This window comes from Myxine glutinosa, chromosome 14, assembly GCF_964187855.1.
Source record: "Myxine glutinosa chromosome 14, kmMyxGlut1.1, whole genome shotgun sequence".
Classification (NCBI taxonomy): Eukaryota; Metazoa; Chordata; class Myxini; order Myxiniformes; family Myxinidae; genus Myxine; species Myxine glutinosa.
The window spans coordinates 64,115,111-64,134,285 of NC_136274.1; the positions used below are offsets into that span (position 1 = coordinate 64,115,111).

The window sequence follows — 19,175 nt, forward strand, 5'->3', positions numbered from 1 at the left end:
TATCGTCAAGATGGCCGCGTCCGAGTGCACAGACAAGTGCATGAAGCCTACAACAAAGATTGTATAGTGCCAAGAGTCCAAGCTGGAGGTGGTGGGGTGACCGTTTGGGCTGCTTTTCATGCAGGGGGCAAAACTGACCTGGTTGTTCTGAATGGAAACCTGAACCAGTTCAAGTACAGGGCCATTCTAGAAGAAACATTGCTTCCATTTGCTCGTGCAGCCTTTCGAGGAAACTTTGTCTTCCAAGATGACAATGCACGGCCTCATCGTGCTCGCATGATCCAACACTTTCTTGCTGACCGTGGTGTAGAGCATATGGAGTGGCCTGCCATGTCCCCGGATATGAATCCGATAGAGAACTTGTGGGCAGAAGTAACGCATCAAATCGACCACTTGGACCAGCAGCCGACCTCTGTGCATGAATTGCAGCAGGCTATTGTCACTGCATGGCAAGCGATTCCTGTCCAAACCTTGGCAAATCTCGTGAACAGCATGCCTCGACGTGTACGTGCTCTCCTGAATGCTCGTGGGGGTTACACGAAGTACTGAACTGTAATTTTACTGTCCGTAATCCCAGTCGTAATTTAACTTTTGTTTTTGTTAAAAAAAAATTAGGCTAATGTGCAAAATAAAGAGATACTTCTGGAAAACGTACAGAAGTTTAACACAGTACTGTCCATGAATTGAGTTCGATATCAGTTTGCATCACTTTCAAGGATCAATTTATTTGTTTCGAAATGTCAAATGTGGTTTTTGTTTCTTTTAAAGGTCACATTAACAAAATCTCGAATAATTTCAACATAATTCCAATGAACTTTTGGTTCTAAGACATCTTGAAAAGTAAGTTCACCCCCACAAAAAAAATATTCCATATTAAATGCCAAGTCTGTATATCAAAAACTCTACCATGAAGTCCAAGGAGATGTCCGTAGAATTCCGAGATAGAATTGTGAGGAGGCATAGATCTGGGGAAGGGTATAAAACAATTTCTAGAGTGTTGAAAGTTCCCAAGAGCAACGTGAGCTCCATCATTAGCAAATGGAAAGAATATGGAACGACCCAGACTCTTCCTAAAGCAGGCCGTCTGCCCAAACTGAGCAACCGGACAAGAAGGACCTTGATCAGGGAGGTGACCAGGAACCCAATGACCACTCCAACAGAACTACAGAGTTCCTTGTCTGGGATGGGAGAATGTGCTGGAAGGACAACAGTCTCGGCAGCACTTCACAAATCTAGGCTTTATGGGAGAGTGGCCAGATGGAAGCCACGCCTGAGAAAAAGGCACATGACAGCACGCCTGGAGTTTGCAAAAAGGCACGTGAAAGACTCTGAGAGCTAAAGATTCTGTGGTCTGATGAGATGAAAATCTAATTCTTTGGCCTGAATGTAAAGCGCTACATCTGGCGGAAACCGAACATAGCTCATCACCCATTTAACACCATCATGCTGTGAAGCATGGTGGTGGCAGCATCATGCTATGGAGATGCTTTTCAGCAGCAGCGATTGGGATACTTATAAGGATAAAGGAAACAATGAATGGAGACAAATACAGGAAAATCCTCGAGGAAAAAACCTGCTGCAGAGTGCAAAAAGACGTCAGACTGTGGCAAAGATTTACATTCCAACAGGACAATGACCACAATCATACAGCCAAAGCAACACTGGAATGGCTTCAGAACAACAATGTGAAAGACCTTGGAGTGGCCCAGCCAAATTTCTGACTTAAATCCCATTGAGAATCTGTGGAAAGACTGGAAGATTACTTTTCACTGACACCCCCCCTGCCCCCCCACCCCCTCCCCCTATCCAACTTGACAGAGTTTAAGCAAATCTGCAAAGAGGCATGGGAGAAACTCCCCAACTCCTGATGTAAAAAGCTGATGCAGACATGTACAATAAGACTCGAAGCTGTAATCACGACCAAAGGTGCTTCTACAAGTATTGCCTCTCTGGGGGTTGAATATTTTGAAAACCAGAATGGCACTCAGTCGAGCGCATACCCCCACCAGGCTGAACAGCGTATGTTGCAAATGTATGTAGCTGAACAGTGCATGTAGCTAATATACAAATGCTATTCAAATTTCAAGGCAATCGGATGAAAATTGAGGATTTTAGAAATTTGCAAAAGTTACTGACCTTTGGCCTATGTTGAACTTAAAAATAGATGGAGGTTGGTGTCAGTAAGCTAATATGAAAATAGTTTTCAAATTTCAAGTCAATCGGATGAAAATTGAGGATTTTAGAAATTTGAAAAAGTGGTTGACCTTTGGCCTATGTTGACCTTTTGGCCTCAAAAATAAACAAGACTCTGTCGGACCACCAACTCTACTGTTTGGTGAAGTTTCGTGAAGATTAGTTTAAAATTGTGACCTGTAGGCAAGTATAAGTGAGCGGACAGACAAACACACAAACCGGAGTGATCAACATACTTGTCATTTTTTTTTTTTTTGCCAAGTAACAAACAGACAAACAGACGTGAAAACATAACCTTCATCCACCTTCAGTGGCAGAGGTAATTAGATACAGTCAACCCTCGTTAATCCGACTGACCGCGTTTAATCCGAAAATCTCGCCACATGACCAAAACATCCAGGAAAAGATTTCCGCCATTCATTTTATCCCTCTAATCAACAAAATCGTTTATCCGACAATCTCGCTAATCCGACATTGGGTGCTGGGAACAAAGTAGTCTGGATTAACGAGGGTCGACTGTATTTCTGTATTTCATTTTTAATTGCTTTATAAAAAATTCTGAAAAGAAATTCCACTTTGACATTATGGGGTATTTATGCATAGATCAGTGACAAAAAACTCAATTGAATCCATTTTAAATTCAGGCTGTAACACAACAAAATGTGAAAACGTCAAGGGGTGCGAATACTTTCTGAAGGTACTGTACATGTATCAGGAATAGTAAGTATACCACCTTTGATGTCAGGCCTCATTACAAATAATCTTCCTTTATCTTCTTCATAATCCCTGGTGTTGGGCTAGCGGCTAGGGTGCCGGCTTAGGATCCTAGGATCCTGGGTTCGAATCCCGGTCGATCGCTGAATTAACGCCAGGGGGGTTGACTCAGCCTGTCATACCTTCCGAGGTCGGCTAATTGAGTACCAGTTCACTGGTAATTCCCTGTTTGTCGTTAAAGGCGGCAAAAAAGGGTTGGCGTCAGGAAGGGCATCCGGCCGTAAAACATTGCTTCAAAAAGGGGACCGAAAAACAACAACAACCACGGTTCCCGAAAAAGGCCAACCCCCGCTTTGCGGGGAAAAATGGCCTCTAAAGGTGGTTTTATCTTCTTCATAATGTGAAAGGGGGGATAGCCTGGTGTTGTTTTAGCGGTTAGGGTGCCGGCTTGGGATCCGAGGATCCTGAGTTCGAATCCTGGTCGATCGCTGAATTAACGCCAGGGTGGTTGACTCAGCCTGTCATCCTTCTGAGGTCGGCAAAATTGAGTACCAGCTTGCTGGGTTAAATGATCCCGGTGTGTACCCCGGTTAGAATAGGTACGCCGTATCCCTGCGCATCGTAAGAGGCGACTAAGGGTTGGCGTCAGGAAGGGCATCTGGCCATAAAAACATTGCCTCAAACAAGGAACCATGAGGTCATGGGGCCTGCAAGGCTAACCCCCACTCTCGCGGAGAAAATTGGCCTTAAAACGATCATTCATTCATTCATTCGTCTTCTTCATAATATAATGGGGCATTCTCAAAATTATGATATTGAGTATATGTTGTGATCAATAAAATTTCTTTTAAAATGACCAAAAATTATAAAGTGCATTTCCAATAACGTTCCAAAGCACATTGCCCACTGACGTTGGGCTGAGAAGGGTACTCCCACCTGGAGGACGGGATGCCCGCTAGTCATTACAATTGGGTATAAGTTTCTTACTTGTCTTGCTTCTCATAGATACTCAAGCCCAGAGAATCTACACCAAGGTACAGATCTGTCCCTTTCTTGTTCTTTATGTCGAAGTAGTTCACTCCATACATTTCCAGGTCCTGGCTGATCTTCAGGTACTCCATAATGGCATCCTCCCTGAAAAGCATGTGAGGTTTCACGACAAGCATTCGCCATAACAAAACCTGAAGAACAACAGAATTAGACAATGGTTTTTCCCTGTAGAAACCTGTCTATAATAAGTGAGATATTAAGCCGGCAGTCACATCTATTCGCAGACCCTAAAGGAACATTTCGATCTTCATCAGAAAATGGCGTCTCTGCGACTGTGCCTCAATACCACCGTTTATTTCGAAATTGCCTCCTGGGTTAGGATTCTGCAGTGCAAAGTCAAAACTTTAACAGGTAATAGCTACCATGAAAACAACCAAATCTGGAACGGCACTCGGTAGAGCGCATACCTCTGACAGGCTGAACAGTTTACGTTTTGGATCCCACCGATAGGGCGGATCTGGATCCGGACCTGAACCAAAGTCTAATGTACTTGGTCTTGTTGCTTAACCAACTCATCCACCTAGTTTAGTCAAAATTTGTCCACAACTTTTTGAGATATAATGTGATATATTTCATTTTGGTCCGATTACTGAATGGTGCAGAATAACTTAGCGTAGCCCATCGGGCAGAGCCGTCTAGAACAGTGTTTGTCCGTCTGTATGCATGTATGTACAGTATGTATGAATGTATGTCCCCTCAAACATATACCAATCAGAGCTGAGAATCTGGTCACATGACAGGGTGATGTGATTACGTCTGATGTCATTACGGCGGTGCTGCGGCTGACTCTCCACACACCGCCATTTTTATTTATATGCCGTTCATGCTGAACATGTTGTCGAACCTGTCATATATCACAATTGCCATGCTCTACCTTTACGTTTTTCATTCAGTGTGAAACACAAGCAAACCGATTGTTAAAATGACCATCAAATATTGAAAGCATCGGCATTACGTCTCTTCCAACAATATGGTACGGTATAGGCCTTAGGCGTTATGACTCACCATCCGCTTCAATTTTCTCTAAATTATAAAATAAAAATAAATGGCATCGACAAAATGATTGACACCATAGAGTCTAGACTTAATATTTGGTAGCACAGCCTTTGGACAAAACAACTGCAGTCAAGCGCTTCCTCTGGCTATGAATGAGCTTCCTACACCACTCTACTGGCAGTTTGGCCCACTCTTCTTGTGCAAACTGCTCCAGTTCTCCCAGATTTGAAGGGTGCCTTCTCCCAACTGCTGTTTTCAGATCTTCCCACAGGTGTTCAATGGGATTTAGATCTGGACTCATTGCTGGTCACTTCAGAGCAGTCCAACGTTTTGTCTTCAACCATTCCTCGGTGATCTTTGAAGTGTGTTTGGGGTCATTGTCCTGCTGCAACACCCATGACCTTCGACGGAGACCTAGCTTTCTGACACTGGGTTAAACATTGCGCTCCAAAATCCCTTGGTAATCTCCTGATTTCATGATGCCATGCACACATTCAAGGAACCCAGTGCCAGAGGCAGCACAGCAACCCCAAACATCACTGAACCTCCTCCATGTTTGACTGTAGGGAAGGTGTTCTTTTCTTTGAAGGCTTCATTCTGTTTTCTGTAAACATAGAGATGATGTGCTTTACCAAAAAGCTATAATTTGGTCTCATGTGTCCACAGGACATTCTCCCAGAAGGATTTTGGCTTGTTCAGGTTTATTTTGGCAAACTCCAGTCGGGCTTTCTTGTGTCTCTCTCTCAGCAGTGTGGTCCTCCTCGGGCTCCTATCATAGAACCCCCTTTCATTGAGCTGGCGACAGATGATGTGAATTGAACTGTCGTACCTTGTGTCTGAAGGTCAGCTTGGATCTGTTTGGCAGTTGATCAAGGTGCTTTCTCCACCATTCAAACAATCTTCTTCGATCAAGTTTTCTCTTGCGGCCATGTCCAGAGAGGTTGGCTACAGTGCCATGGGCCTTAAACTTCCTGATAACATTGCGGTGGACACAGGAACATTAAGGTCTCTGGAGATGGACTTGTAGCCTTGAGATTGTACATCTTGTGTCTGACCTCCTCAGACAATTCTCTGGTTTTATTTCTTTTCTCCATGCTCATTGCAGTACACACAGTGACACAAAACAGCAGAATGACTCATTTTCTCTATTCAAACTGAATGAATGAGTGACTTTTATATTGCAGGCACCTGCAACTAGCCACAGGTGAGATCAATTGCAAAGTATCGGAGAATCACCTGCTTGAAATCTAATTATTTCTACCAACTTCTAAAAGGTGCCAATAATATTGTCCGGGCCATTTTAGGATTTCTGTGTGGAATAAGCTAAGATTTAGTAATTTTTTCAGCTTTTTTGTTTTGTTCCACTGTAAACCAAAGAAATACACATGTAGATACCAAAAGATTTTTTAATTTCAACAATTTTCTGGAAGAAATGATGCATCATTTGAAAATAGTGCAAGGGTCCCAATATATTTGGCCATCACTGTGCATTGGTTTTTGCCCTATCACTCAATGTGAAAGAATCACTTTAAAAATTCTCTGGATTCGGATCTTCACCAAAATTGAATCAATTTTTCCTTGTCGCACACCCAACCTCACCGCCAAGTTTCGTCCGAATTCCTTCCACAACTTTTTGATATATCCTGTTCACAGACAGACAGACAAACAAACAGAGGTGAAAACATAACATCCGCCCACCTTCAATGGCGGAGGTAACGAGAAAGGTAATCGGTAGAGAGCATACCTCTGCAAGACTGAACAGTTTACATTTTCTATCTCACTAATAGGCTGGATCTGGATCCAGACATAAAACAAAATTGAATCAGCTTGTTCTTGCAACACACCCAACCTTTCCACCAAGTTTTGCCATAATCCGGCCATAACGTTTTGAGATATCGTGCTGTATATTATATATGTGTAAAAAAAAATAAAAAAATTGAACATATATATATATATATATATATATATATATATATAATATATATATAATTTAACTAAAGAAGCACACTAACCCTATGACATGACACTGACGTCATGTGCATAAATTATACCTAGTTTGGAGGTGGTGTGTTGGTATAATTTATGCACATGACGTCAGTGTCATGTCAGGGTCAGTGTGCTTCTTCAGTTAAATTTAATATTCCTGACTGCAAACCTCCTAGCTGTTGATCACCAGGGCAGAGACAATGTGTCAGCGTAGCAGGCGACACTTGTTGCTAACAGGTTGTGCAGCAATTGCTGGGGTGAGACTCAATCTGTGCCTTGCTTCCCAGTCAAGTTAGGGGGTTTAATCTCTGTGTGTATATATATCTATATATATACATGCACGTGAAAAAGTAAGTACACCCCATGCAAAGTTTTGACTTTTTCAACATATTTCAACATACAGCTATTTGATCTTCATTTCAACAATGTTCATAGATAAAGGTGATATAATATAACAAATATCATGAAACATTTACATTTTGTAGTCCATTGTATAATTTAAATAAACATAAATGCAAATTTCGAATGTGGAAAAAGTAAGTACACCCTTGGCTCTAATAGGTGGTATTGCCCCCTTTGGCAGAAACAACCTCAAGTCGGCGTTTCTTATAACTGTCTAACAGTCTCTGACATCGACTGGGAGAAATTTTTGCCCACTGCTCCATGCAGAATTCTTTCAGCTGTGCGATGTTTGAGGAGTTTCTTGCATGCACAGCTCATTTCAAATCCCCCCACAACATATCGATGGGATTTAGATTCGGGCTTTGACTTGGCCATTCCAGAACCCTCCATTTCTTTATTTTCAGCCATTCCTCGGTGAATTTACTGGTACGTTTAGGGTCGTTGTCATGTTGCAAGGTCCACCTTCGGTTGAGCTTCAACTTTCCGACAGATGGCCTCACATTATCCTCAAGCACCCTCTGGTACAATGAAGAATTCATAGTGGATTCTATGATGGTGAGCTACCCAGGCCCTGATGCAGCAAAGCTGCCCCAAACCATAATATTTCCACCACCATGCTTTACAGTTGGTCTCAGGTTCTTGTGGTCAAATGCTGTCTTTAGTTTTCGCCAAACATGTCTTCGGGTACTGTGGCCAAATAGCTCTACCTTTGACTCATCTGTCCAGAGCACATTGTTCCAGAAGTGCTGGTCTTTGCCTAGGTGTTCATTGGCAAGCGTTAGTCTTGCCCTGATGTTCTTTCTGGACAGCAAAGGTTTCCTCCTGGCACACCTCCCATGTAGATCAAATTTGTGCAGCCTCTTTCTCATGGTAGACTTGTGCACTTTGACATCAACAGTGGCAAGAGCTACCTGTAGGTCCCATGATGACATTCTGGGGGTTCTTAGAGACTTCTTTCAGCATCTTGCGGTCTGCTCTCGGGCTGAACTTGCTGGGGCGGCCTGGCCTGAACAAGTTGGCAGTTGTTTGGAATCTTCTCCACTTGTAGATGATCTTCCAGACAGTCGAATGATTGATTTCAAATTGTTTAGAGATCTTTTTAAATCCCTTCCCAGACTCGTAGGCATCTATAACCTTCTTTCTGAAGGCCTCAGAGAGCTCTTTTGATCTAGGCATGGTGACGCCGCACACTTCAACAAAAAGAGCAAACCAAACTAAATGTCTGAGGTTTAAATAAGACAGGTTCCTCCAAGATTCTCTCCAACGATGTTCTAATCATTTGCACCTGAGCTGGTGCACCTGATTCTAATTTTAGGTATTTGAAGTAGTGATAAATGTAGGGGTGTACTTACTTTTTCCACATGCGAAATTTGCATTTATGTTTATTTAAATTATACAATGGACTACAAAATGTAAATGTTTCATGATATTTGTTATATTATATCACCTTTATCTATCAATATTGTTGAAATGAAGATCAAATAGCTGTATGTCGAAATATGTTGAAAAAGTCAAAACTTTACATGGGGTGTACTTACTTTTTCACGTGAGTATATACATATATATATATATATATATATATATATATATATAAAACACAGTTTGTGTGTGTGTGTGTGTAATGTTACTGATAGACTCCTAAACGGAGAGGCTCACGTACTTGATATTTGGCACAGACACGGCCATTGAGCCTGGGAAGAACATGGCCGACCTAAAAAAAAAATTTCATGATATTTTTTTTACTATATTTTTACCTCAGCGCATTTCAGCGAGGAATATTATGCACGGAATCTGACCGGTGGCAGAGCAGCGCGCTGATTCGCTCAGAGTGATCACGTGATGTTCCTTGCCGCCATTAACTCAGTTACGCGTTCGCACGTATTTCAGAGCGAAAAGCGATTGCGTTTTTTCACATTTCAGCGAGGAACATTGCCATTCACACCACATAGGTTTTTTTTTCTTTCATCTTTAGATCCATATTTTTTTTCAGCGAGGAATATTATACACGGAATCTGAATCGGTGGCAGAGCAGCGCGCTGATTCGCTCATTCATGCTCATTGATGACGATCACGATCACGTGATGATGTGATCACGAATGATGTTCGTGACGCGATCACGTGATGTTCCTTGCCGCCATAAACTCACAGCAAGTAGCATAGATTTTAGCATGATTAGCATTTAGCATGATTTTGCATGATTTAGCATAGATAGTAGCATGTTTCACATAGATTTTTTTTCAGCGAGGAATATTATACACGGATTCTGACCGGTGTCAGAGCAGCGTGCTGATTCGCTCAGAGCGATCACGTGATGTTCCGAATAAGCACAATCAATTGAGTGTGCCGCATGAGTCTGCGATTAGTGTTTAAAGTAAAGTAAAAAAAAATAAAAAAAATGTTAACGTGCCGTTGTTAGCCTATTCATGTATAGTTTGTGTTGTATTTAGCTGTGGATGAGCTAGGATGTAGCTGAACTTCAGAGTCGTTGACTCTGGTATCCTTTGACCTCTTAATCACCTTGCTCCATTGGGACAAATCCAAGTAATAAGCGCATCGGCAGGTAAATCCACCGGAGCGAGGTGAAACACCTCTCAGGTTGAAATAATGCGAGTTATTCCATCCCCGCCGCCAGTTGGCTTCACTTTTCACGGAGTATGAGCATTCTATATATTTTCAATTCAGTGCGCCCGACTCGCTCACGTACTTGATTTGTGGCATAGATATGGCCATTGGGCCTTCACGGTGTAATTTGTGCGAGGCTTTTGTCCGAGTGAGCTTGAGTCGAGAGGGCGAATGTACGGGTTGGGAATGTACGGGTCTCCCTTCCCCCACCCGGCAACGCCGGTACTGGAGGGCGTCACAGGATCGGTGAGTCTCCAAAAGCCGCTTCGTGCTGTTGCGAAGATTCAGGACGATGTCGCGATTGTTGTGCTGCTCTCCGACCATGAGAACTGCAACGTCATTGTTGACTGGCCCTCCCCTTCCCTCCCCCTTCCCCCTCCCCCTCCCCCTCCCTTCCCCCTCCACCCTACCCCCTCCCCCTCCCTTTTCCCCCTCCCCCTCCCTTTTCCCCCGCCCTTTCCCCCTCCCCCTCCCTTTTCCCCCGCCCTTTTCCCCCTCCCCCCTACCCCTTCCCCTTCCCCCCTTCCCCCTCCCCTCCCTCCCCCTCCCCCTCTCCCCCTCCCCCCTCTCCTCTCCCATCCCTCCCCCTCCCCCTCCCCCCCCTCCCCTCCCCTCCCCCTCCCCCCTCTTCTCCCTCACGTTTATACACGGAATGCCGGGTACTTCCCCCCCCTCTTCTCCCCTCCCCCCTCTCCTCCCCTCCCCCCCGTTCCCCTCCCCTCCTCTTCCCCCTCCCCTCCCCTCCCCCGCCAGGCAATGCCGGGTACTTGTGCTAGTATAATATAATATACACAGATATATATATATATATATATATATATATATATATATATATATATATATATATATATATATATATATATATATATATATATATATATATATATATCTGTGTATATATAGAACTCATATATCATATATCATATATCGTTTTTGGCCCTATGTCTCAATGGTGAAGAATCACTTAAAATTCTCGTATCCGGATTCGGATCTGAAATTTAATCAGTTTATCCTTGGCATATACCCAACCGGTCCACCAAGTTTTGTCCGAATCCGTCTACAACTGAGTTATCCTGCTCACAGACAGAGAAACAGACAGACAAACATGAAAGTGTCAGGCGGTAGCCTGACAGGTATGATGAAAATTGAGAGAAGCTTGACCTTTGACCATGGTCATTTTGACGATATATTTTTCATTATCCATTTTCATGTTTTTCAACATGTTTTTGGCATGTTGACGGTCATGTCAACAACAACATGTTGACGGTCACGTTTTTCAACTCATTTGTGTCAAGTTTGACGTCACGTAGTGCAAACACTTTTGGTCAGATCTGTTTTATGCAAATAACGTTACTGTCACCTTGACCTTTTCCACATATAATCAAAAACATCGACAGCTTCACTTTTTTCCTTTGGAATGCTCAGGTAAAGTTTGCTGACGATAGCTGAAAGCATTCGCGAGTTATCACACTCACAGACAAACATACAAACAAACGAGACAGATCGACATATGACGAAAACTTTCAATTTTCGTCAAAACAAACAGACAGACAAGGGTGAAAAAACAACCGATGTCCACCTTCGATGGTTCAGGTAAAGATAGGGTGCAACATTGGAGGATTTCATCAGGGGTCTTTGAGGAGCATGTTAAACGATTTTTGGATATAAAGTGTAGATAGACTCATTGAGGATAAGTAAGTAAGTAACTATAGTGTGAATGGACAATTTCATGTGAAAGTTGCATTTTGCACTCACCGCATCATTCCTTGATGATCATCGTGCCACACCTGAATTCTTTCTTCCCACTGTTCCTTGCTTAAACTGTGCTGGTCAGTTACCCTGAACAAAGAAAGAAAAGGAAGCATGTTATACGTACCCGTCCTCAAGCAACGTGATGCAAATTTTACATCCAGGGTTATTGATGTAGAGTGAAGATCGAGCAGATTTTATATGTTGAGAGCAGCTTTCAGGAGGATGATCTAACAGCACTGCAAATTACTACAAGAAATAAAAACATTTGAAAAATGCAAAAGGATGTAGGGATGGTCAGAAGCAATGATAATGTGACACCATCCCTACATCTTTCTTTGAATGATGGTTGTCCATAGAAAAGACACTGTTTATGTGTCGTTGGTGGTTAACTCCATATGCGGGTTTCAGAAGTTGGAACGGAGCCCTCTGTGATCTCAAAGTATCCACCTCCGTTAGAGTTGCGTGTGTGTGTGTGTGTGTGTATAATTATGTATAACATGCCACGTAGAATATGTGTGTATATAGTATACAGTACAACATGTCACGTGTCAAGTGTGTACCCAATATACAGTACAACATGTCAACATGTAGATGTGTGTGTGTGTGTGTGTGTGTGTGTGTGTGTGTGTGTGTGTGTATGTGTGTATGTGTGTATGTATGTGTGTGTATGTATGTGTGTGCATGTGTGTGCATGTGTGTGCATGTGCGTCAGTGTGTGCGTCAGTGTGTGCGTCAGTGTGTACGTCAGTGTATGCGTCAGTGTATGCGTCAGTGTATGCGTGTGTGTGTGTGTGTGTGTGTGTGTGTGTGTGTGTGTGTGTGTGTGTGTGTGTGTGTGTGTGTGTGTGTGTGTGTGTGTGTGTGTGATGTTCAATATAACTGTCTTTTCTGTGGACAACCATTATTCAAAGAAAGATGTAGGGATGGTTTCACATGATCGTTTAATGTGACCATCCCTACCTTGTTTCCATACTTTTTGGAGTAACATCCCTACATCCTTTTGTATTAAAAAAAAGTTTTTATTACTTGTTTCTTTACCTTTCCTTTTTAAGAAATATAAATAAATTAATAAACGTGCTCACATTGTAATTCCATTGTACATACTTTATAGACAATCTAAATAGTATGTACTTTATAGAAATATGGGTGGGTTGTTGCTGTCACCAACTTCTTGATTATATTCCACCATTAGCCACACCCATATAGGTCTGATTGGCCCGAGGGCAAATGTCTCTAGTGGCCCCGCCCCCATCAGGCTGATTGACAGGCATAATCCCACCCACCCCTTAGATAACATCCTATTCCTTCACATAGGAATGCAGCTTTGCACACTTTTTATGGAATCCTTTCAAGCTATTGAAACTACGATAGCAAAGGATGCGGCACCAAGTAAAACTCTGACGGATGGTACCAGAGTCATTGGTATTGAGAAAGGCAGCTCGGAAATACACCGTCTGAAGATGATTATGATGAGGATGATGATGATGATGATTATGATGATGATGATTATGATGATGAACAAGAAGATTCTCCGGTTTTGACCGATTATTCTTTTCTTTTGCCATGGCCTGGAGTACCGAAAAGTGATCCCGAACGAGACAATCACCTGAGCAGACCAGGTAGGCTCTCATTTTTAGCCCAATCGACTTTTTAGAGAAGTTGCTCCAACTTTAGATTTGTATGTAGCGGATGGGACGGACATTTGTTTTTGGCGCCATCCGTACATGGAGAGTGTGAACGTACTCCGATTCACTGCGAGAGTCTTCTACTCTTGTTGATTACAACACTACCCCAAGCCAAATGCCATAATAAAGACGTACAGGTGTCACAACTCTACTCCAAGTCAAGCCATACATGCCTCATCTTCTTGGCATACATATCATGAAATGTAAGGAGCTGGTCTTTAAGGAGGCCACAGTTAAATAAATCTTGAGTTAAGCATGAGCTAGAAAGAGTGTGTGTGTGTGTGTGTGTGTGTGTGTGTATGTGTGTGTGTGTGTGTGTGTGTGTGTGTGTGTGTGTGTGTGTGTGTGTGTGTGTATAACAAGAAACGTCTGAAGATACCGTTGAGGTAGAATAGTCTCCCCTAACAGATAGCCAGGTGGATGATCTGTTTTGTTGTAATCTCCAAATTTGGCCTGCGCAGCATACGAGGCAAGCAGAACTGCAGTTTCTGGTGGACAGTAGTATTCGTCGGTTAGCACATGCTCTTTGACTTGCAGGAAAAACAGCCGTTGTGTGACGTCCTGAATCAGTTCACTGTGGATATCCTCCGGGTAATGCTTTACGAGGAGCTTGAAAAGCAGCGGATTCGTCTTCTTGCATTCCTGGGACATTACCTAAAGGAGAGAAGTGGAGGATAAAAGATTTGACAAAAAAGACGAATATTTTCAATGTTATTATCATAACAAATATATTTAATTTAGATTATTCATTCCATCACTAAATAGTGGGGGTTCCTATGTACTCAATTTCAAGTTCGTGTGCAGTTCATGTTAATTTTGGGCAACCACTATAAGTGTATTCTCCTGGGTCCTACTAATCGGAAAAATGATGTCGCCATTTTTTCCTGTTGACCTTTAGTGACCTTGACTCAAGGTCAAAGTTCAAACGTCATTACAGTGACCATACTACATTCAAAGTATATCGACCTGGGTACCAAAATGTGGCAAATTTCACAAGGAACATTGGTTATGACATTTGTTTTGTCATTTGCCCTCTCAGATGTTTGCAATATGCAAATTAATAAGCAAATGACCTAATTAGAGAAAAAATATGCATAATTAACATATAGTCTTCAACATACACGAAAATCCCATCACTTCGCATTATTATTGAATGCCAATCATTAGTTACCATCTCAAATGTGTTCCGCCGGATCCTAAACTGGAAAAATATGTTGCTTATTGTTTTCTGTTGACATGTTCTTGATATTAACTGACCTTTGACATGTAATTGACTTTACTTTCCTTGACCCAAGGTGAAATGTCAAATGTCATTTTAACCATGTGACGCGAACAAGCAAAATAGGTCGGATGTCTAGAATATTGATTTTTGGATTCAAGTTCCCAATGCTTTTCTTTATACTGTTCATTCGTCATGCTCATTTGCTCATGTTGGTTGGGTTTTTAGCCATTGTTAGTATTTTTAACATTTAATTTGTTGCCTAAAAACACAAAATTGATTGGCAGATGTCCAAATAGCTTTGCTTGTTCGCGTCACATGGTTAAAATGACATTTGAGATGGTAACTAATGATTGGCATTCAATAATAATGCGAAGTGATGGGATTTTCATGTATGGTGAAGACTATATGTTAATTATGCATGTTTTTTTCTCTAATTAGGTCATTTGCTTATTAATTTGCATATTGCAAACATCTGAGAGGGCAAATGACAAAACAAATGTCATAATCAATGTTCCTCGTGAAATTTGCCACATTTTGGTACCAAGTATGGTCACTGTAATGACGTTTGAACTTTGACCTTGAGTCAAGGTCACTAAAGGTCAACAGAAAAAATGGCGACATCATTTTTCCGATTAGTAGGACCCAGTAGAATACATTTATAGTGTTTCCCCAAAATTAACATGAACTGCACACGAACTTGAAATTGAGTACATAGGCTCCCCCTCCCCCACTAGAAAAGGAATAATTGCTGGAAAATCCCATTTGTCTTTTTATTCCTTCAATGATTCTATGCTTATACTCTTGTAAATGAATGAATGAATGAATGATGGTTTTAAGGCCATTTTTCCCCGCTAGAGCCGGGGTTAGCCTTGCGGACCCCAACTCTTGTAACCCTAACTCTCTCTCTATACTCCCTATACTCTTGTAACCTAACATAAATAATTCATTCTTTCATTCATACCATTCTCTCTTATAAATACAGACTTTTTTGCATACTTTAATTGGTTGTGGCTTGGGGTTTAACAAAGATGAGATTGCCATCACCATGCCGGTCTAATAGAGAAAAGAAAACCTCAACCCTGGAGTCAGAACTCCTTTCGACTTTTTACTTCTTTTCATTATGGATGACAAGCAACTAGATTAATGGTCAGCTGGCCTAATTTTCCAGCCTGTGAGGCCGATTAAGTTTGGGATGATAGGGCATGCGAGGCAACTGAATTCTTGTTTGGGTGTGCAGACAGAGGACACATGGAATAACCGGTTTGTTTCCGGGTGGGTAGTTGAGCGAGGAACCTTCCGATTGAACCACAAGATCTCGGTGAGATTTTAAAGACCTTCATCGAGATCGTCAAACTTCGGAGAAGATGTGGCACCTTAGTGAGCGAGAATGTGAAAAAGTACACGCACGTGACATCATGCCATATAACTTATGAGGCCGTGACCTTGTGGTGAGGACACTGGACTGACTTCCATCCCAGAGATTGTAGTTGCATCCCAGCTGAAGGCAGTAGCATCAAAGGATTCTAGGTTTCTTGATACCAAGACAGTCAGACGTTAATCACCATGCTGCTCTTACGACATTGGAAATAAACCAAACTTGCTCTCTGCCATTTTGACTTTGACTCCAAAATGCTGCTCGGCAACCTTGAGCAGGAACGAAAACGCTGTTTAGAAAGGGCAGTGCCGCCCACATTCCCTTAACCAAAAAGGGAATAAGAAAGTCTTTATAATAATTTCTTGGAATGTTTGTGAGACACAGATCGTAAATGACTTCAAGCAAATCAATATTAATTTTCTTACAATTCCTCAACACCCGCCACCCCCTTAACCCTTCCTAACCCAACCCTGTTTCCTTCCCTCCTCTCTCTCCCTTCTTTTCCTGTGCATTCATTCCCATGATTATTATGGCCAACTTTTGCTCCACTGCCCCGCAGTTACTTCATACCCTCCACAACCTCGCTCTTCCGCGAGCTTCGATCTTGCAATGTGCCCTACAGCTTTAGGCCCTCCCTCAATGCACGCCTGGTTTAATTCTTCATAATTTCAGTTACATCACACGAGAGAGTATAAGTATCAGGTGCGATTTCTTTCCAGGAAAGCAATCCTCAAAATCCTTGCTTTCATCAAGCAATCCTTGCTTTCCTTGCTTTCAAGCAATGATGAAAAGCAGCAGCCACAGGCTGCACAACAAAGGTCGAAGGATGAATGAATCACAACAAAGGTCTTCACTCCTCACCCTCTTATTCATGCTCAGCCATGCAGTGTAACCCCTGGTGTCGAGGTACTGCAGACCAAAATACCACACTTCTCTCAGGCCCAAAGTCCGTATGACCTGCACAAAGAGAAAATACATGGTAAGGGGAGCCCACACAAAATAAGTTTCCTTCAGCAATTCACTTCTTGACTACAACACATGATTTGGTTCATTTGCTCCACACTCCAGGAACGGCGAGCAATTCTATGAAAAGCAACTCGATCCCATTTGACAATATGAGCAAAGGGCACTCACTGCAAGACATGCCGACTATGGTATTCAGCTTTTAAATCCAGGGTTCCAAGAGAAGATATTTGAAGCCAAATGATCGTCGGTGCTTTGATGAATCAGGATTTAACACAACTTTGCCGAGGTATTTGAATATAAAACCACTGATTAGATGAACCGAGGCAAGCCGATAAATTAACAATCAAGTTCATGACTCCCTGTCCCAAGGATAAAAAAATAAAAAATAAAAAAAACCCACCTTTAGAGGCCATTTTTCCCCGCAAGCGGGGGTTGGCCTTTTTCGGGAACCGTGGTTGTTGTTGTTTTTTCGGTCCACTTTTTGAAGCAATGTTTTGCGGCCGGATGCCCTTCCTGACGCCAACCCTTTTTGCCGCCTTTAACGACAAACAGGGAATTACCAGTGAACTGGTACTCAATTAGCCGACCTCGGAAGGATGACAGGCTGAGTCAACCCCCCTGGCGTTAATTCAGCGATTGACCGGGATTCGAACCCAGGATCCTAGGATCCTAAGCCGGCACCCTAGCCGCTAGCCCAACACCAGGGCTCAAGAGTCCTTTGGCTGTTTTGCGGCACATGCTGGGATACTCTCATCAGTTGCAGTGTTTCCTTTCCCATCATGCGGTGCTGCCTGTGCTCCCATCTTGATCTAACTGGGTATATTTCTGTCCTGTTGAAAATCCCTGTCCCAAGGATAATTAAGTTATAATCCAAAACGTATTTCCCCTCCACCCCTACTCCTCCTCTTCGAAGGCCTCTCCTTCATCACATGAAACAGGCCGCTGGACCAAATGCTAAGAACATGACACTTGTCAAGCCGTCCAAAAAGTGATTGCGGTTACAGTAGCAGAATTAAGATGCATGGTCGAAGAATGACAGGAAGAGGTCAGACCCAACAGTTGCAAGCTCCAGCGATGCATTATAGGTGTTCCCAGCCTCAGGGAATTCACAATCCAAGTTGGCGTTTCACCAAAATGGCAAAATGAGCGCGACGTACACCAAGGCCTCCGTTTCTGCCATCGGGTTCTATCAGATGCTCAACAAGTACACGGGAACGGCTCGAGTCTCTGCGGAGTATTTTGAGCCGGTTCTATCATATTAGACCAGGTTTCCATATTTATAACTATTAACTGAGTGTACCTATTGAACCGCCGTCATCAGAACTTATCAGCAACTTGCATGTACAGTGCAACAAGCAAAAAAAAAAAAAAAACTTGCTTGTGAGCTTTTGCTTTTAAAAACTGGTGTAGCGATTTTGGCGCAAGCTGCATACATTTAGCGCAGACTTGGTAAATAAATGCTCTGTGATCTACCTGAGAAAACAAGGCCTTTCCAAACCTACAGGCATTTGCAGAACAGCAATTGAGCTGCACCCCCAGAAAAATGTACACACCCAGTCCATGCTCGAGCAATTGGTGTTTCAAACCAAGGCAAGCAGTGTGTAAACCGAATGCTGGTGCTACAAGTTAATTTGATACACTGCGGCGATTTAACCCTTTGATGCAGACATAAAAAATCCTACATAAATGCAGCCATTGGGCCTCGGAGGCCCAGTGGATGTATTCGTGTAATGTTTTATATTTTTTTTTATAGATTTTTTTTCTTTCATATCCTTTTTCAATCCAGGTCGATGCACATGGATGTGTATTTGCTCAGAAAACGTGAATCATCGATCCTATTAGTTGGAAGAATCCCATACAAGTTATACAAGTAATGAATCCTTTTTTCTTTTGCAAAAACTTTTTTTTGTTCTTGGTTTTTCAACTTTTTTTTCTCTAAAAAGTTGAAGCTCATGGAGGAGTATTTGCTCAAAAAATATGATTCACTAATCCTTTATTTAGAATGTATATGTCCACAACTGTCAAAAATCCTACACCTATGCAGCCATTGGGCCTCGGAGGCCCCACGAATGTATTAGTGTAAAGTGTTTTAATGTTCATATTTTCGTCACTGAATTATTTGTAACCAAGTTATAGGAACATATAATGATGCTCATATCAAGAAAATAATGATATAACATAGTAGTACAACAACATTTATGCGGGGCCTCAA

The 19,175-nt window shown here is 42.3% G+C and overlaps 1 protein-coding gene across 1 annotated transcript in view; it reads right to left on the reverse strand.

The window, feature by feature from the left end:
* LOC137439858 (moesin a) overlaps positions 1-19,175 on the reverse strand; it is an 84,666-nt gene that overhangs the window by 19,976 nt on the left and 45,515 nt on the right. The window contains exons 3-6 of the mRNA XM_068136021.2: positions 16,859-16,954; positions 13,780-14,054; positions 11,719-11,802; positions 3,895-4,041 (exon numbers count right to left, since the gene is read on the reverse strand). Coding sequence (XP_067992122.1) covers positions 3,895-4,041; positions 11,719-11,802; positions 13,780-14,054; positions 16,859-16,954 — 602 coding nt within the window. The remainder of the gene's footprint in view (positions 1-3,894; positions 4,042-11,718; positions 11,803-13,779; positions 14,055-16,858; positions 16,955-19,175) is intronic.